We start from the raw sequence: 20,685 nt of genomic DNA, 5'->3' as shown, positions 1-20,685 counted from the left end.
TGGCTGATCATATACATTTAAGTATCTTTAAGTATCCATAAGTGTGATGGGGGCACATCTGTCTTCTAAGCACTTGGGAGGCAAGGTCATTGCAAGTTTGAAGACAGCCTCATCCACATAGTGAGTTGCAGCCTAACCAGAACAGCATAGTGAGAACCTTTCTCACTCCCTTCCCCCCAAATGTAAAAATGCACATAGGTGCAAGCATGCCGGCAAGGTAATAGTATGCATAAAACATGTAGGAGAGAAACCAAGGGCATTACAAGATCAAGGAAAGAAAGCATTTATATTTTGGGTGGTTTATAGAGGTTAATGATTAAGAGCATGGGGTTGCGTATGTAGCTTATTGATACAATGTTTCCTTAGCATGCACAAAGCCTTGAGTTCAACACAGCACAAGAGCATGTCTTCTCCCCCCCCCCCCCCAGATGAGTGTTTGGTTGAATGAAGAATTTGTGCTTTGGTTTCCTTACACAGAAAATGTTAGGTCTGTCTACTTTGGAGGGTGCAAGCATTGCATGAGATAATTCAGATAAAGCATCTGCAGAAGGGGTCGACCTATAGTAAATTCTCAATAAACATAAATGGGGTGTCACTGTTTCGTCAATTAGATGGAGGTAAAGAGGATGGATCAACAGAGTGTTTTTAGGATAAAGTCAAGATATATCCCTGGTACTTTGAGGTCAGCTAGGAAAGAACTGGACCCTCTATGAAAAGGTGGACTGAATCAAATGACGTCGACCGCCTTAGCAACAGGCCCCCAAAGAAGGTGAATTCCCGTAGCCAATAAGACACTGAGCTCTGGCAGAGGTAGCCAATAGATGACGGAAAGCGGAATAGGGAGGACGCGCCAATTCTCCTGCCTGAGCCTCGGCCCAACAAAATGGCGTCGGCGGCGGCGTCGCTTTGTTTCCGCGGCTCCTGCGGCGGCGGCAGCGGCAACGGCCTTTGAGCTGTGGGGAAGATCCAGCAGCAGCTGCGGTGACTACTAAGCTTCCAGTACTTTGCGTTCGGGATCAGGTGCTGGGGAACGAGGATCGGTACCCAAGGGTAGCCGAAGTCAAGCAGGCGTCCGAGCCAAAAACATGACCGCTGAGCCCATGAGGTAAAACGCAAGCCCTTGTCACGGGCCCCGGCGTTCTGCTCCCGGGAGCCTTCCACTCGAGTGGGGTGTTTGCAAAGACGTGCGCTAGGCGCCCTAGGCCCGCGCGCGGCTTCGCGGTCAGCGGCATCGTTTTCCCTCTAGGTGAGCGGGGCTGGGGGAGTGTGGTGGGGAGCCCCAAGCGGGGCTAGGGGTGTGTGTCGGGGGCGGCCTGCGTGGCGCCGTGACTTCTCCGCCTCCCGCCGGCGCCGAGTCGGGAGCCTCTGCTTGGCTCCTGCCTCCGCGGCTGCAGTGTGGAGGCCGGGGAGTCGCGGGCGCTGGGCGCTTGCGGTCATTCTTCCTAATCTTTGGGCCTACCGACTGTGCCGGGTGGGGGGAGGGAGGGGAGGGGCGGGGGAGGGGCGGGGGAGGGGCGGCGGGAGGAAGTGAGATCCTGGGACGAGCTCGCTCTAAAGGCAGTCGCCACGGGAAATCCTCGGCTCCCCGCAGTTGCGGTGGCAGAGCTTTGGAGGTTGGAGGGCAAGGACGCTGGCCCCAAAGGTATTATCTTCTTTCTCACCCCAAATCCTGGAGGGTATCCTGGGAATTTTTTTTCCGCCGTCCGGCGGCGGGGGAGGGGGGCAGGCTAATGCTTTTGCTTTCTGAGAAGCCTGGCGTACTACTTTTTGGCAAAGTCCGGTTTTTAGCGGGACATCAGTTGTTTTCCCCGCTTTTGGGGCATATTTTGGGGGAGTAGTTAGGTCATGTTTTTATTTATTTGTTCCACGAGAGATGAGCCGGTTAACGGGGATTCACCAGAAGTAAGATTTATTGCAAAGGTAGCTGTGCCCGGCAGGCCCTATCTTACTAATCAAACGTTTTAATTAGACGGAGGCTGTTTTTCACGCGTTTCCAGTTTGCTTCTTGACTGTTTTGAGTAGTTGATCTGAAATGTATACCGCTTTTATGCAGTTACCTTTCTCTGGGCAGTTCAATATTTGACTTTTCATTTTGATTTTTTTTTTTTTTTTTTTTTGCTCAGATGAGATGCGTGCTTGGTACCCAGAGGCAAAATGAAATTACAGGTAGCATGGATCATAATTGCATTTATAGTTGGCAAAATGTGCCTTTGAATTACTACTAGGACAGCATGTTTTTAGAGCAGTTTAGATTGTAGAATTTGAGAACGAGCCTATCAGCCTATTTTCAGCAAGCAGCGCATAGATGCTCTTTTTACTTAGGGAAAATATACGTTGGTTCTAAAATACAGGCTCTTAGTTGTGTAAAGATCTTTGCCTTGCTTTATGAATTTGTGTTAATTGACTCAAGTAATACAAATCTTTATGGGGTATTGGGAAGTATTGGCAGGTTATTATCAGGCATTCAGTTCTGTATGATTTCCACATTTTATTTAGTTTTAGTTTCTTAGTTATATTTAAAACCATAGTTGTGCCTTTGTGGAGGGTGAAGCTGCATTTGAAGCCAGCCTGACTTAAAATTGAAAATTCCTGAACAGAAAACACAGGTGTTGCCTGTATCCTCTGCTAACAAGAGACCGAGGCAGAACAATCTTGGATCTCACAAGTTCAAATCCAGCCTGGTCAACATCCTAAAACTGTATCAAAGGAAACAAATAGGTCTTCCTTGGATTTTCTTCATTTTTCTTTCCTTTCTTTCTTTCTTTCTTTCTTTTTATTTGGATTTTCTCCTTTTTCTTATTTATTTATTTATTTATTTATTTATTTATTTATTTATTTGAATTTTCTCCTTTTTCTTTATTTATTTGGATTTTCTCCTTTTTCTTATTTATTTATTTATTTATTTAGGATCTCATGTAAACTAAACTGACTTTGAACAGTGTAGTGAAGGAAGATCATAAACTTCCCAGAGCTGGCATTTCATGTCACCGTGCTGGGTTTTGCTGGGCTGGGGGATTGAACCCAGGACTTTTGTGCATGCTAAGTAAGCATGCTACCACCTGTTCTATTAGCCTAGCCTTCCTCTTAGCAGCGGTCCTGGGGAGTGAATCCAGTCTTGTGAATTGCTAACCTATTGCTTCCCTGCTGAGCTGCACCCCAGTTTTAGTGTACTTTAGTTTGAAACAATGTTACCGTGTTGACCAGGTTGGCTCTTTAATTCCTAGGCCCAGTAGATCTTCCTGTTTCAGTTTTTCCAGTTTCTGAGACTTTTACATAGTATTTGATACAACCACATCCTCTTTCTTTAGGATGAAGAAATTATGCCTACTGCTTTAATGCTGGGGTTTTCTTTATTTTTTTTTTTTTACTAGTTTTGAGGGTTTTTTTTTTTTTTTTGATCCTGGTGATGACGATAATCATAACTAAAATTGAGTACTTGTTGTCCTTGCATAAATAACACATTTTAAAGTTACATTTATTTAGTGTGTGTTTATATGTGAGACCTACAGGGGTCAGAGTGTGTTCTCCTCTTTCATGTGGGTGCAGGGGATAGAACTCAGGTCCTCAGTCTTGCAGTAGACACCTTTACTCACTGAGCCATCTTGGCAGGCAACAGTATATTTTTATTTTAAAGGTGTATCTTATTTATGTGTTTGTATGTGTATATACATATACATTTGTGCGGGTGCTGGAAGAGGCCTGTCATAGTCACTGTTCTATTACTGTGAAGAGACACCATGACCATGGCAACTCTGATTTAAACGTTTGATTAGGAACTTGCTTACAGTTTTAGAGGTTTAGTTTATTATCTTGGTGAGGAGCATTCTTCCGGTCTCCAACTCCTTGCAGCTTTGTTGCCTGCAACACACTTCTTTTGGGCTGGTTCCTCTCTGTTAGCAGCTGTCCTCAGCAGGTGTCCCAAGGCTCTGGCTCTCCAAGTATCTCTGGGATCTCCAAGGTAATCCAGGCTTCACCTTTACAGTTCACACAATGGCTTCTTTAGGCTTCCATGCAGGAAGATGCCATAGCCTCTTTCTTGTATCCTTGACTCTAAAGCCTGAACCATGTGGCCAAAGCTATAAGTTCTTCCGCTTGCTGGGGCTGGAACATGGCCCCCTCATTCAGTTACATCTTCATCAGCTTTCTGTTGCTGATGGTTTCCTTCACTGCCTAAATTTCTCTTTAATTCCTTTTCACAAGTTAGCTTAACTGGGTGGGGTCTTGCTTTGAGGTCCCCACTCCCTTTATTCCATTTAGCATCAGGCTTTTCTTTCCTGGTGCCCCTTTTCTCCTCAAACTGTACATTTTGTGTCTCCCCTTGTCTAGCTTGTTCCTTTTCATCATAGATCTGCATAAGAGTGAAAACTAATAGCCACTCTAGGTCATATGGTCAAGATTAGCTGTCTTGAAACCTGCTAGTGGCATTAATCTAAAACTCTTCAGTTTAGCTGCAGGCAGATTTTTAGGACAAGGGCAAAAAGTACTCACATTGTCAGTTTCACAAGAATGATCTCTAGGTCATTTACTAATATTTTTCCCATCTGAAGCTTCTTTTTTTTTTTTTGAAAAAAAATAACATTTATTAAGTATACAGTGTTCTGCCTACATGCATGTCTGCAGGCCAGAAGAGGGAACCAGTTCTCATTACAGATGGTTGTGGACTACCATGTGGTTGCTGGGAATGGAACTCAGAACCTTGTGCTCTTAACCACTAAGCCATCTCTCTAGCCCGTCATCTGAAACTTCTTGAGTTGGGCCCTCACAGTTCAGATCTCCCTCTGCATTGTCTAGGAATTGAATCTGGGGCATCTGGAAGAGTGGCCAGTGCCAACTGTTCTATTGCTGTGAAGAGACACCAGGACCACAGCAACTCTTTTTTGGGGACTTGTTTACAGTTTCAGAAGGTTAGTCCATTATCATGGTGGGAGCATTGTCAGCATTAATGATGCTGGAGCAGTAGCAGAGAGGGAGAGGGAGGAAGGGGCGGGGAGGCAGACAGACACTGGGCCTGACATGTGCTTTTCAAATCTCTATCAAAGCTACACCTCCTGCTCCTCAAATAGTGTCACTTCCTGATGACTAAACATTAAAATATATGAGCTTATGTAGGCCATTCTTCCTCAAGCACAAGGCCAGAAAAGAGGGTGTTGGGTCCCTTGAAGCGGGCGTTCCAGGCAGTTGTGAAGCACCTGACAGTTGGTGCCCAGAACCAAACTCCAGCTTTCTCCAGGAGCTCTAAAGTGCTGAAGTATGCAAGGCCCAGCATGTATAGTTGGGATTAATTTTCAGAATACTACTTCATCTTCCCCATTTTGCTGGTGAGGAAATAGAAACAGAACTTGATTGAAGTTTTACAACTTGTAATTAGTGGAGCCTGAATTCTACTCAGTCTTTTTTGGGGGCAGGGTGTTCGAGACAGGGTTTCTCAGTGAAATAGTCCTGGCTGTCCTGGAACTAGTTTTTGTAGACCAGGCTGACCTCAAACTCACAGATCCACCTGCCTCTACCTCCTGAGTGCTGGGTTTAAAGCGCATGCCACCACCATCGTGCTCTACCCAGCCTTAACTCAGCTTGTATTCTGTTCTTTTCTTTTTTGTTGAGACAGGTTTCAGTATGTGGTCCATGATAGCCTTGAATTTGGTTGGTAGTCTATGCTGGCCTCTTATTAATGACCAGTCTCCTGCTTCAGCCTCCCAAGTGCTGGAATTACAGGTATGAGCCACCACTCCTGACTTCAGGGATTGAATTACTTTAATTTAAAATTGTGCTTGTGCCTAGCTGGTGGTGGTATATGCCTTTAATCCCAGCACTCCGGAGGCAGAGGCAGGTGGATCTCTGAGTTCAAGGCCACCCTGGTCTACAGAGTGAGTTCCAGGAGAACCGGAGTTACACAGAGAAATCCTGTCTTTAAAAAAAGGAAGAAGGGAACCCCCCCCCCCCCAACCAAGGCAAACCATATGTCTGAGTATCAATAAAGCTGTACTTCCCTAGTTATTGCTGTGGAAGAATTCCATGGGGTACTGAGAACTGCCTTGGGCTGAAGTGTCACTAATCTCCCTAGTCATAACAATCACAGTTACAAAAGAAACAGACAGTGCTTGAGAACGAAGCCCACAGTTCCAAATCAATCTCAGTTCCAGTTTCTCCATTGCTCCACCCTTCCTGGCTTTATTATCTTTTAATGTGAAACAGATATAATATGGACAGCTATACTTTTATCATTAATTTGATTTTTGTGTAGTAATTCCAGATGTTTTTCTTCATCAGAACTTTTTTTAGGTAGGAGAAGAGCTTAATAAATGTTATTTTTTTTTTAAAACAAATGTTTTAGGGACCTGTGGTAGAAAAATGCCCAGTAGGCAAGAGCTAGAGGAAGGAAAATTAAACTGATGACTGAGTCATATACTGAATAATCAATGGCTCAGCTTTTAAGAACTTTACATTTTTTTAAGACAGGCTCTATTTCTGTCTGGCCCGGAACTTTAGACCAGGCTGGCCTCAAACTCATAGAGGTCCCTCCCAAGTGCTGGCCAGTTTTTTTTAAATGTTTTTTGTTTTTAAAAACTATGTAGCCTAGACTGTCCCAAGCTCTCTAGTTGGAATTACAGTTTCCTCACTTTTGGCTTTCAGTCTCTTAACCTTTTTTTTTTAACCTTTTGAGACAGTTTCTCTGTAATAGTCCTGACTGTCCTGGAACTCCCAGAACTCCACCTGCCTCTGCCTCTTGAGTGCTGGGATTAGGGGTGTGCACCATCACACCGGACAGCTGTTTTATTTTAAATCATGGAGTTGTTTCATGTTTTTGAAATCATGGAAAATTTTGGTCAACTAATAAACTTATTGGTGTTGAGATCTTGGTATTGAGAGGATTGATACCATTCTAATCCTTATGGCAACTGATTACTAGAATAGGCAGCAGCTGATAATGTGTTATACCCTCCACCCAGTCTTGGGGACCCAGCCCAGGGCCTTTCGTATGCAAAGTAACCACTCTACCACTGAATTACATCGCTGGCTGTTATTGCTTGGCCTGAAGGGAAAACTGTCTAGGATTTTTTTTTAAAGAGTAATTTACCACTACTCAAACACAGATTGCCATCCATGTAACAGTACATACAAAAGAGTTAGAAATCTGTTTTACAACAAGAAAGAAAAGCATTAAACGTCTCTGATCAAGCAAGGTATGCAAGGAATTTCATGTTGTTTGTTTCATTTGTTAAGACGAGAGCAAAGTCACTTCCTGGAATATAAAGAGCTGAATGAGCTTGCCACTAATGGAGAAAGGGGTCATTTTCCCAGAACCAATACCTTCCCCCAGACCATCTCCATTCGACGTCAGCCAAAACAATATTGGCAGTTTAGTTTGAAAAGAAAAGCACAACATGCTTGTGCATATACACCGTTACTTTATGTACAATAAAGGACTGGGGAAGGTGAATGAAAGCATAGAGAAAACCATGCTCTCACAATGTGGTGGGACCAAAGTTTGGCTTTTGATTGGAGAATATATTCTTGGTCTCACCAAATTATGGAGTAAAGCAGACGGTCCCTTTATAGTAGACAGCTCCTGTCTGTTGTTGGAATGCATCGTTTCTATGTTTGGCCTCCATTTCCAACTGTGCAGGTGTGTCTGTTTCATTGGTGGATTGTCCATCAGATCAGAAACTGATCTGCCTCATTAACAAACCCCGTTGTTCATAATCGGCTTTCATTAGTTTGCCAAGGGATGGAGGCCTCTTAATCTCTCGCTGTGCCACAGAACCAGCCTACGCCAGAGCAGCTTTAGATTAATATGATTGTGTACTCAGTCTTGACTGCTTTGATTTTTCTCGCCTGCCGTGGTGAAAGCTGCCTCACAAAAGAGGCCAAGGCCCACACTGAAATTACACTAAAGCAGCAGCAGCAGTGGCAGAAGGAGGTGGCAGCGGTGCATCACAAGACCTAACTTTTGGTTTTGTTTATTTATTTATAATTGTACTTATTTATGTTATTACTTAATAATTTGTGAATTTGTGTGTGAGAGAGTGGGTATATGCTCATGATTGTGGTGCCTGTATAGGCCAGAGGTGTTGGATCTCCCTGGAACTGGAGTTACAAGTAACTGTGAGCCACCTGGTATGGGTGCTGAGATTTGAACTCAGATCTTCTGGAAGAGCAATATATGATGCTTTTAACCAATGACCCATCTCTCTATCTCCAACCTCCCATTTTAAGACAAGGTCTCACCATGTAACCCTGGCTAGCTTGGAACATGTTATGTAGAACAGGCTGGTTTCAAACTTAGATGTGCTTGTTCTGCCTTCCAAGTGCTGGGATTAAAGGTGTGTGCCACCACATTGGCTAGTCTTAAAGTGGAAGTTTTCTGATTTGAGAGATGTTAGTTAATGTCTTAGGAAGACATTAGAGTCTGGTAAGGTGATCGTTATCAAGCAATTGGATAGTAACCCAGTATTTTAAATATGTTTAGTTGCAGGCCTGTGTGTGTGTGTGTGTGTGTGTGTGTGTGTGTGAGAGAGAGAGAGAGAGAGAGAGAGAGAGAGAGAGAGAGAGAGAGAGAGAGAGAGAGAGAGAGTGCAAGCATGTGCACCGACTTGAAAGCATTAAGATACCAGTTACTTGGTTATGTTTTGGTTTTGGTTTGGGTCAAAAGAAAGACAGGGGTTAGGCCTGAGCACACAGGCCTGTAATCCCATCTATTGGGGGAAACTAAGGTAGGAAGATCACAAGTTCAAGGATAGAGGCAGGGCTTTGGAGTGAATTTAGAGCCAATCTCTGCAGCTGAGTGAGACCCTGTCTCAAAATGAAAAAGTGTAAAGAGGGCAGTTAAAGATAGACCAGTGGTAAAGCCCTTGTATGGTGTGAGTGGAGGAGCTCTGGGGGTTCAATCCCTATCACTGCAAAAAAAAAATTGTGACTTTCGTTTTTCAGACACTGGTCTTATGTATTCAAATGGGTGCTTTGATTATAGGCATTCTTTTTTTTTTGTTGAGACAGGGTTTCTCTGTGTAACAGTCCTGGCAGTCCTGCAACTCACTCTGTAGACCAGGCTGGCCTTGAAATGACAGAGATCCCCCTTCCTCTGCCTCCTAAGTGCTGGGATTAAAGGTATGCGCTACCTCCTTCTGGCTTTTTTTTTTTTAATCTATTAGATTTTTTTTTTTTTTTTGGTTTTTCGAGACAGGGTTTTTCTGTGGCTTTGGAGCCTGTCCTGGAACTAGCTCTGTAGACCAGGCTGGTCTCAAACTCACAGAGATCCACCTGCCTCTGCCTCCTGAGTGCTGGGACTAAAGGCGTGCACCACCATCGCCCGGCCAGGTTTTTTTTTTAAATACCAATCCAGATTCCCACTCCTTCCCCTCCTCCTATTTCCTCCACACACTCTCCCAACCCACCCCCATGTAATCCTAAGAGAGGGTAAGGCACTTTTTCTTTGTGGAAGGTCCCAAGGCTGAGCAAGGTATCCATCCAAAAAGAATAGGATCCAAAATAGCCAGTACATGCAGTAGAGATAAATCCCAGTGTCACTGCCAGTGGCCCCTCAGTCTGCTCCAGCCATACAATTGTCAACCACATTCAGAGGGACTAGTTTGGGCCTATGCTTGTTCCTTCCCTTCCCAGTCCAGCTGGTAGCATATATACTAAAGTTTGTTTTTGAGACAGTGTTAAAGGCGGGCGCCTCCACTGGCCAATTATAGGTATTCTTTACCACACTAATTTAAACCTTGATTTTGATCAGACTAGATTTGGCAGCCTTTGGTGTAGTTGGTCATGGAATTGTCAGTTATATATTGTCAATCTCCTTAGATAAGTATGTGTAGTACATACATAAAAGTATTTCTGCCTTGGTGTGGTGGAGCAGACTTGTCTGTAATCCCAGTTACTTCAAGGCTGAAACAGGGGGATTATGAGTTCTAGGCAGACCTATGCAGCATGGGAAGAATCTGTCATAATAAGCAAGACAAAAGAAAAGAATTATTTCTGAATGGATGTAGACATGTGAGGTAATCCCCATGCTAGCTTCAAAACTACTGTGCAGTCCAGGTTGGTCTCCAACATGATACTCCTATCTCATCCTCACAAGGCATAGGATAGTTAGGCATTTGCCACTCTGTTCAACATTACAACAGTCATTATTAGTAAAATCTTTGGGATCCTTCTTAATTTAGTTTAATAATAGTTTGAGGACTGTTGTGAACTAACCCAAGCCTGACTTTGTTGTATGGAAGCAGGCCCCTTTTTGTCCCGGCCGCCGGGCCAGCTCAGCCCCAAAACCACCACACAGAAACTGTATTCATTAAAACACTGTTTGGCCCTCCAGCCCTAGCCTCCCACTGGCTAACTCCCACATTCCAATTTAACCCATCTCTACCAATCTGTGAATCACCACGTGACTGTGGCCCACTGGCAAGACTCTAACCAGCGTTTGTCTCAGGCAGAAGGTCCATGATGACCCTCACTGTGCTCTTCTTCCCAGCATTCAGTTCTGTCTTCTCTGCCTACCTAAATTCTGCCCTATCAGGCCCAAAGCAGTTTCTTTATTCATTAACCAATGAAAGCAACACATGAACAGAAGACCCGCCTACACCATTTGACTTTTCTAGTCAAATAGCTACATCTTAATTCTTACTGGATGAGCTTGGATAGATAAATTTTCATTTCCAAGTTTATGTTTTGTTATTAGCAGAATGAATTTGTAGAAGATATTCTAATTTTAGAAATGTCTCTGCTTCATAAGATTTGCTTTGATTTCCTTTTGGGGTGTAGGGAGAAGGCTAGTGATGAGGGGAAGTTTAGTCAATGTACATGCATCTTTTTTTGCTTTGAAACGCAGATGTTTGTATAGAGATGTTTTGTTGCTACATATGTATACATACAAGTGCAGGTATTTACTGAGAAGAGTAACTTTTGCTGAAAGGTTGTTAATTTTGGCTTTAGATTTTGTTCTACTTTTTATCTAGTGTAGTTTTGTTCTTTTGTGATTGAAATAATACTTTATTACCCTAGCCAGTTCTTTTTGCCTAGGGGAAGATTCTTGCTCTGGAAAAAGTTGTTTGAGATTTGCCCTGTAGCTACTATTTTCATATCCTGCCTCTGAGTAGTCTCTCAGTTTTGGCTTAAAATAGTTATTCCTGTTCCTGGTATCTGTAGTCCAGCTATCTCTTTATGTAATTCCTCATAATTTTTATTTAAGGTAGTGTTGGCATATTAGTAACCTACACTGTTTTGGGAGAATACTTTGCCAGTTAATCTAATATTTGAGTGTCAGTGAGGAACAAGGCTGGGCACTATCTGTGCAAAGGGTAATAATTTCTGCATTTCTTTCCATCTCTCCATTTCTTCACGCCAACTCCTTACCTTCTGCCACCGTTCAGCAAGGTGGCTCAGCATGTAAAGGTGCTTATGGCCAAGCCACGTGGTGGAAGGAGAGAACTGATTCACAAGACTCTGTCTGCGCAATAGCACATGCTGCCTCCCCAAATAAAGACTTGATGCCCTGTAGGCATTCGTAGTAAAGAGAGGGAGATGGGTGAGTAAGGAAGCATTTCTATAGTGTCATATTTATTGGCTCTGCTAGGATCAGAAAAGGAGGGAATGCTACCTTTGGAGAGGTCTAGTAAAGTTTTACAGACTAGATGGGGTTGCCATTGAATCTCATGAGACAGAATCTCATATCTAGACTGGCCTTGAATTTATATAGCAGAGACTGGCTTTTAACTTCTCATGGATTCCAGGCATGTACCACGACCCTAGCTTTCTTTTGAGTTTTGAATGTGTTGACATCAAAGATTTGACTGTGAGGTGGAAAGATTAGTATGGTTAGAAATTAGTCTTATTTTACACATAGTAGAAGAAATAAGACATATACACAAATATTTGGAGCAAGTTAAAAAGTGATAAAAATGCTGTACAAGGTACAGTAAAGTTACTGTGGGAGTAGGAACTCCCCCCTCCTTTTTGGTAGTGCTGTGGACATCTTCAGCATGCTAAGTATGCCCCCTAGCTTAGATGAACTCTTCAAGCTCAGGAAGACATTTTACTCCCTGCATCTTTTCTTCTGCTACTGCCACCACTGCCTATTTCTCTCCCTCTGTCTCTTCTGGAGCAATCTTTCTTGTAGCTCAGGCTGGCTTAATTTGCAATAATCTTGCCTTAGCCTCCTGATGATGGTGTGTGTCACTGCACCAACTTGATGTGAAGGCATTTCTGATGGGGTTGAAGAAATGGAGACACAGTAGATACTTCAATCTAGTCCTTAGAGGGTGGGCACACTTTTTAAAAATTTTTTTTTCGAGATAGGGTTTCTCTGTATTAAAGTCCTAGCTGTCCCGGAGCTCACTTTATAGACCAGGGTGGCCTTGAACTCACGGAGATCCATCTGCCTCTGCCTTCTGAGTGCTGGGATTAAAGGTGTGGGCCACCACTACCCAGCAAGGTTTTTTTTTCAAGGATGGGCTTCTCAAGACTGTGAGAAGATTACACATATGAGGAATGGCAGTTTGAGAAAACCAATAAATAAATAAATAAATAAATAGACAAAAAGGGCCAACTGTATGTTAGCATTTTCATTTTGGAAGAAGGTCAGCTAAGACTTCCTTTAACTTGTGGAAAGTATTATTTAACATTTGGACAGTCATGTTAGTTAGCTTTTGGGCCTGGTGATTTTTATAGATGCTCTGTGTTCTTGTGAATGGGTTTGATCTTAGTTCACAGGTACTAAAAGGATTAGGGTCACCAGTGAAGAGAGAAAGTTAGCCAGTTGCTACTCTAACTCTCTGAGCCTTTAGGTTTTCACCCTAGCTTTTGAATCTCCAGTTTTAGTAGAACTATAGAAATTTAGTTAAAGCTGCTTGTAGTGGCAGCAACAGAGCCATTGTCTTGGGAGAACAGAATTCCCCTAGGCTAAGGCCTGACAGCCAGGCCAGTAGGGTTTAAAGGGCAGCCTCTGTGAGGAAGGTAAAACACCTCTGTTTTGTTTATTTCATTTATATTAAACATGTTTTGTGGCTGGGTGTGGTGCACACCTTTAATCCCAGCATTCCAGAGGCTGAGGCTGAGGCTGGTCGATCCCTGTGAGTACAAGGCCAGCCTGGTCTATAAATCGAGTTCCAGGACAGCTAGGACTTACACAGAGAAACCTTGTCTCAAAAAATAAATAAAAATCAAACCAAAACATGTTTTGATTTATTTGATAGGTTCCAAATTTAGTTTTGATGGTTGTTTTGAAAACACGCCTCTAACTTGTTTTAAAAGATTGATACATCAAAGAACAATTTGATCATAAGGCAGAATTTAATACTTGGTTTATGCAGGATTTCTTCTGTGAGTCAAGAGGTCAGCAAACTGATCTAGCCACCAATTTGTGGACCTGCTTTTGTAAAGTTCTATTGGAATACACCCAAGCCTGTTTGTTTATGCCACCTGATACAATTGTAGCAACTGCGTTTTGTAGTTACAGAGTTGGATGGTTGCCCCTTATGGTCTACAAAGCCTAAAGGAAGTATTCTCTGGCCTTTATAGAAAGCATTTGTTGATTTCTGCACTAGGTAAATGCAGGAAAACCACACCCAGCTGAGTAGAGTTGCACAAAAATACATGCATAAACATGTATTCATGCCGAACATTTTATCAGCTACCTTAGTTCACCATGTTAGGAGCCACACCTAATTGCATCTGTTAATAGTTTTCCATTCAATTTCCATAGCCTGCCTTCTACCATTTCACAATAATTCACAAGCTGCAACTACTTGTTTTGAGACAGTCTTACTCTGTAGAGCAAGGATACCTGAACCTCACCTTGTAAAGTCTATTCTGACCTTAAACTTGCCCTGATCCTTTTACGTTAGCTTCTTGTGAGTGCTAAGATTATTCATGTTCTAACATCCTTGACTTATGAACTGCAACTCTTCTGAAGTTCATTTCCTTAAGCAAATTTCAGGTCTGTTTTCAAGGCAAAGTGTCATACTTAATGTTAGTGCATTTCTGGATCATGTGTAAATTGTGTAAAATTGCTATCATTTTTGGGGCTGGAAAGATGACTCAGAGGTTAAGAGTATTGGCTACTCTTCCAGCGGACCCAGGTTCAATTCCTAGTACGTACATGGCAGCTCACAACTGTCTGTAACTCCAGTTAGGCCTTCTTTGAACTTCTGCAGCATTGCTTAAGTGTGGTGTGTAGAGATACATATAAGCAAAACACCACATACATAAGATAAAGGAAAAAACTCTTGCTATTGTTCCTCCCTCCCTGTCCTTTCTTTCTTCCTTCATGTATTGAGACAGGGTCTCACTCTAGTCCATCCAGTCTGTCTTCATCACTTTTCCCTCCCAGTGCTAGGATTATAAGTCACCACATACAGTATTTCCTTTTTTCTTTTTTCTTTGTTTTGATACAGGGTCTCACATGGCCAAGGCTAGCCTTGAATTTGTATGTAGTTGAGAATGGCTTTGAACACATTATTCTCTTCTGCAGCTTCCTGAGTGTCAGGATTACAGGTGTACACTAGTATGCTTGACTCTGTGGTGGATGTTTTTGAGTGTTGTGCTTTTTTTTTTTGAGACAGGGTTTCTCTGTGTATTCCTGGCTGTCTGGAAACTCACTCTGTAGACCAGGCTAGCCTCAAACTCAGAAATCTATCTGCCTCTACTTCCTGGGCTATGGGTTAAAGGTGTGCTCCAACTAATTTTTCCCTATGAGTTCTGATCTTGATTGCACAAATTTGCATGGTCTTCTTGTTTTCTCTTTTACTTTTGAGACAGGATCTCACTGTGTAATCAGGCTGGCCTCTAACAGCTCTGCCTGCCTCTGCCTCCCAAGGGCTGGGACTGAAGGTTTGTGACACACCTGGCAGTTGGATGGGAACTCTTTACTGGTACATAGGCAGCTTATTACTGGCTACACCACTGAAGAAAACATCCTCTGGTTGTTGTTCCAATTATTAAGTACGACAGGATATCTTGTGGACTAGGCTTGCCTCTAATTTGCTGTATATTAATAGTTCAAGCCTTTGAAGTTCTGGAATTATGGGAATGCACCACCACACCCTGCTTGCCCAGTGATTTTTATTTTGCATATGTATATTTATCTGTCCGTCCCTGTGTGTGTACATATTTGTGGAGGGCTGAGGTTGATGTTAGGTATCTTACTCAATATCTCCCCACTGTAATTATTGAGTTAGGCTCTCTTGTTGAACCCCGGGTTCTCAGATTCTGACTCCTCTAGGTAGCCAGTTTCCCTCAGAGATGTCCTGTGTCTACCATGTGAATACTGGGATTACAAGCAGCTGCCACACCTGCTAAGTTTTTATGTGGGTTCTGGAATCTGATCTCTGGTTCTATCTTGTGCAGCAAATGCTTTATCCACTGAGGCTATTTCCTGGCCTTTATTAAAAACTTTTTTATGTGTTTTATTTATTTTTCTGGTGAGTATAGGGGTACACATGTGGAGTTCAGAGAACAGTTTGTATGTATTGGGTCTGTCTTTCTATCCTGTGGGTCCTGGGCATTGAATGCTTGCCAGGCTTGGCAATGAGTTCCTTCCATCTTTATATGGATTCCAGGGACCAGGGATTAAACCATATGAAGCCATCTTAGCACCAGTACTTTTAGGAACTCACTTTCTCATATTATCGCTGATAATTATCACCAGAATTATACAATACGCTGAACAAGATGGATGAGTATTGTCCCATAGAGTTTACATTGTGCTTTTACAAATCTCTTAGAATGTGCTCATCAAATTGCCACCTGAATAATTATGTTTAGTACACACAGATTAGTGCTCCTGCCAGAACTCCCCCCCCCCCCGTGGATGATGGTAACTAAAAAGACTCAAAAACCATTTATATGGTTATAATGGTTAGTGCTGAATTAAGTGAATGTCTAATGCCCAACCTGCGTGGGACTTGTATATCACTTCGTTTAAGTCTCAGAGATTATCACAGAGCCAGGCCAGACAGAATGTAGGAACTAAGGGCTAGAGAGTTCTTCCAGAGAGTGCACTTGCATAGACACTCATACACGTAAAATTAACAAAAAGCTGGAAAAAGTGGAGTGAGATAGAATCATGCCTTCAGAACATATTACTGTTATACTTTCAGGAAAATATTTTTCTTTATATGTTTGTGCATGTCTCTGTGTATATGTGCACTTTTGTGTGTGGGTGCCTGTGGAGACCAGAAGAGGGCACTGGATCCCCTGCAGTTAGAGTTACAGGAGTGGATGTGAGATGCCCATTGTTAGTTCTGGTAATGGCTCCAGTCTTTTGCAAGGGTAGCAAAAGCTCAGAGGTGCTCTTAACCTCTGAGCCATTTCTCTAGCTCTGCTGTTGCATGCTTGATTCCACAGCCATTGTGATTATTGGCAAAATACCTTTGTAAGATGTAGTCTGTCAGCATCTTTTGGGTGGGTGCTTAGGCCTTCATAAAGATGATTGTCAGGGGAGATGAGTGCAGAGGTACCACCTCTCCATGTCTGTAGCTAACTGTTACTGGGAGAGGAAGAGAGACTTCAGTGGTGTGTAGCATTTGGCAAGGTGCCCATGCTCCTATTAATAATCCTTCACCTAGTACTCTGTAAGTAAACCTAATGAAACTTATTGGGGAGTGAGGAAAGGGAGAGAAAGGAGGGGGAAAACTGGAAAGTAGAAGAGGGACTAGTATAGTGATATTTTATTTATGTTTTAATAACTAAAGCTTGCCTAAAGATCAGAGGGTAAAACTAAGCCACTAGAGGCCAGGCAGTGGTGTCTCACATACCTTAATCCCAGGATTTAGGAGACAGAGGCAGGCGGATCTTTGAGTTCAAGGCTACCCTGGGCTACACAGGATCAATGCAGAAACAGATCCAGGTGGTGGTGGCTCACACCTTTAATCATGGTGCTAGGGAATCACACACTTTTAATCCCAGCACTAAAGAGGAATATAAGACAGGAGGCTACAGAGGCTCAGCTCTTTATCTGCAGTTGCCCAGCCTTGGTAGAGGTAAGAGTTTTCTAGTGGCTTGGCTGTTTTACTGTTCTGATCTTGTGCTTGAACCCCAATATCTGTCTCTGGGTTTTTAAATTATTCATGCTACATTTGGCACCCAACATTTGGTATGAATTCACACAAAAGGCACCATCGTAGGCCAGAACTGCACATGGAGCTCCTGCCCCACCTGGCAAGGTTTTTTTTTCTTTTTGTTTTATTTTCTCGAGTAGACTCTAAATGAGTTTGGGATTTTTCTGTTGTAGCCTTCAGGCAGCCTCCTAACACACTGCTTTTTCCAAACAGTCCCCTGTGCGTTTTTCAGACAGCCCACCCTCCCTCCCTCTCCCTCTCCCTCTCCCTCTCTCTCTCCCTCTCCCTCTCCCCCTCCCCACCATGGGTTGTGGGCTCTCCCTGAACCCCCTTCCTGGGCTGCTACCAAACTATGTAGCTGCCTTGAAATCCAGTCAGTCTTTTACTGTTCTACACAGCAGCAATAAACATCTTTTTTTAAAAATATTTATTTATTTATTTGTTATGTATACAGTATTCTGCCTCCATGTATGCCTGCAGGCCAGAAGAGGGTACCAGATCTCATTACAGATGGTTGTGAGCCACAATGTGGTTGCTGGGAATTGAACTCAGGACCTCTGGAAAAGCAGCCAGTGCTCTTAACCACTGAGCCATCTCTCCAGCCCCTAAGCCTCACATCTTCATCAGCATAGATTTGGTAGACAATTGGGAATTATTAAAGGGAGAAATTAGATAAGAGAGGTTTCCCACATTAAAAATGGGAAAAACTAATATAATGTATGATAATATGCGAGATAGTTTGAAAATGGAATGATTAAATGAGAGAATATCTAATTTAGATGGGACTTATGTAATGTCATTGTCAATTGTAAACATCAGCTTCTTTATAATTTTTGACTTATCACTAAAAATGTTGGTTAATCTGGTTGTTTCCAGGTTGATAAACAATGCTGCTATGAACATAGTTGAGCACATGTCCTTGTGGCACGAATGAGCATACTTTGGATATATACCCAAAAGTGATATTACTGGGTTTTGAGGAAGGTTGTTTCCTAATTTTCTTTCTTTTTTTTTAAAAATATTTATTTATTTATTATGTATACAATATTCTGTCTGTGTGCATGTCTGCAGGCCAGAAGAGGGCACAAGACCTCTTTACAGATGGTTGTGAGCCACCATGTGGTTGCCGGGAATTGAACTCAGGACCTTTGGAAGAGCAGGCAATGCTCTTAACCACTGAGCCATCTCTCCGGCCCAAAAAGTGTTATTATTTGTTTCCATTAGAACAATTTTTTTTTTATTATGTATACAATATTCTGTCTGTGTGTATGCCTGCAGGCCAGAAGAGGGCACCAGACCCCATTACAGATGGTTGTGAGCCACCATGTGGTTGCTGGGAATTGAACTCAGGACCTTTGGAAGAGCAGTCACTGCTCTTAACCTCTAAGCCATCTCTCCAGCCCCCCCCTAATTTTCTGAGAAGTCAACACACTAACATCCAAAGGGGCTTCTGTAGCAGCTTACATTCCCACCAGCAATGCAGAAGTGTTCCCTTTCCCCCACAACCTCTCCAGCATAAGTTGTCATCAGTGTTTTTGATCTTGGCCATTTTTACAGGTGTAAGATGGAATCTCAGAGTTGTTTTGATTTGCATTTCTCTGATGACTAAGGCTATTGAACATTTCCTTAAGTGTCTTTCAGCCATTTTAGATTCCTCTGTTGAGTGTTCTCTCTGTTTAGGTCTGTATTCCATTTTTTTTATTGGATTATGTGTTCTTTAGATGACCAATTTCTTGAGTTGTTTGTATATTTTGTCTGATGTGGAGTTAGTCAAGATCTTTTCCCATTCTGTAGGCTGTCGTTTTATCTTGTTGACCGTGTCCTTTGCTTTACAGAAGCTTTTCAGTTTCAGGAGGTCCCACTTATTAATTGTTTCTCTCAGCTTTATGCTTCTGGGGTTCTATTTAGGAAGTGGTCTCCTGTGTCAATGCGTTCAAGTATTTGTTCCACTTTCTCTTCTATAAGGTTCAGTGTGGCTGGCTTTATGTTGATCCCTTTGGACTTGAGTTTTGTGCATGGTGATAGATATGGGTCTATTTTCATTCTTCTACATGTTGCTATTCAGTTATGCCAGCACCATTTGTTAAATATGCTTTCTTCTTTCCATTTGATTTTTTTTTTTTTGCTTCTTTATCAAAAATCAGGTGTTCAAAGGTGTGTGGACTTTTGAAAATGCCAATTCTCTATGCCAAAGGATAATTGAGCTGTTAAAGGCAAGGCCAGCACCTGGGTGTTGCATGGAGAGTGGGCCCTTTTGTTCTGTCCCAGCTGTCCGGGTAGCTTACACCCGAACTAATCACACAAACTATTCATTTAAACACTGCCTGGCCCATTAGCTCTAACTTTTTATTGGCTAATTCTTACATCTTAATTTAACCCATTTTTGTTAATCTGTGTATTGTTATGTGACTGTGGCTTACCAGCAAGATTCTAACCAGCGTTTATCTCAGGCAGGAAATCCATGGCATCTACCACTCTGCCCTTCTTCCCAGCATTCAGTTCTGTCTACTCCGTCTAACTAAGTTCTGTCCTATCAACTAGGCCAAGGCAGTTTCTTTATTCAACCAATGAAAGCAACACATGAACAGAAGGACCTCCTACATCACCTGGAGGAATGGATCTGAGATACAATTAATATTGAATCTCATGACCATGATGATGCATGGATAGAAGTGATTTTCAGAGGTTTGAGAAAAAATTGAAATGTCAAATGTAATAATTATGCCAAAGAAGGTCACCGTAAAAGGGATCATGGACAAGGTATTCCTAGAAACAATGCTTTTTCTGAGAATAATTTTTTCAGAACATCCCTCCCTTCTGGATTATGCCGAAAGTGTGGCAAAGTCAGGCATTGGACTAATGAATGTAGGTCAACAAGGAATATTCATGGTAATCCTTTGTTGTCAGGAAACTGTGAAGGTGCTCTCTCAGACTCCTATGCCAAATCAAGTTCACTTCATTTCCTGCTATAGTAGAGAGAACTCCTTCCCAGCGCAATTAAAGAACCTCATTTCTACTATTGTAAGACGACATACTGCAGTGGATAATAGAACAGCTATAGAAGAGAGAATAAAAACATTCAGGAGAAACCACAAGTGAGTATTTTGGCAAACTTCCATAAATGAATAAAGACCAAAATTAAAAATATGAATAAATGACATTGAAGGTCTGGTAGACACAGGTGCAGATGTAACAATAATTTCATTAGAATCTTGGCATACAAATTGGACTCTTCATAATGTAAATGTTCAGTTTTTAGGGATCAGAACTTTATCTCAGGTAAATCAGAATGTGAGATGGGTCGAATTATAGGGACAGAAAGTCAAAGAGGAATATTAAAACCATATGTGGCTAACATAACAATGAATTTTTAGAGACGTCATTTGTTATAGCAATGGAATATGCGGATTAACATTTCTCCAGTTTTAGAAACAAACCATAAATTAACATGTTTCTGGGAATAATGTTAGAAGGTTTTATAAAAACAGTCAGTGACCCTTCAGATTATACAAGAACAGAGTACAACAGCTGCTGATCTTCCAAAGGCACCAACACCCTTACCACGAAAATGGTTGACAGACAAAACTGTATGGAGTAAGCAAGCAATGGGCTTTAACAACAGAGAAAC

General features: G+C 42.3%; 1 protein-coding gene across 13 annotated transcripts in view; it reads left to right on the top strand.

The window, feature by feature from the left end:
* The first annotated feature begins 883 nt into the window (after window positions 1-883).
* Atrx (ATRX chromatin remodeler) overlaps window positions 884-20,685 on the top strand; it is a 166,631-nt gene continuing 146,829 nt past the window's right edge. For 7 of the 13 annotated variants that reach the window (XM_038316110.1, XM_038316102.2, XM_038316101.1 and 4 more), the window contains exon 1: window positions 884-1,105. In XM_038316110.1, coding sequence (XP_038172038.1) covers window positions 1,086-1,105 — 20 coding nt within the window. In that variant the 5' untranslated portion in view covers window positions 884-1,085. Of the gene's footprint in view, window positions 1,247-1,533; window positions 1,643-20,685 lie in introns of those variants that run through there. The other 6 variants (XM_038316105.1, XM_038316103.1, XM_038316111.1 and 3 more) reach the window with 3 other exon arrangements.

This window comes from Arvicola amphibius, chromosome X, assembly GCF_903992535.2.
Source record: "Arvicola amphibius chromosome X, mArvAmp1.2, whole genome shotgun sequence".
NCBI lineage: Eukaryota > Metazoa > Chordata > Mammalia > Rodentia > Cricetidae > Arvicola > Arvicola amphibius.
This window is presented reverse-complemented; position numbering and strand designations above follow the sequence as displayed.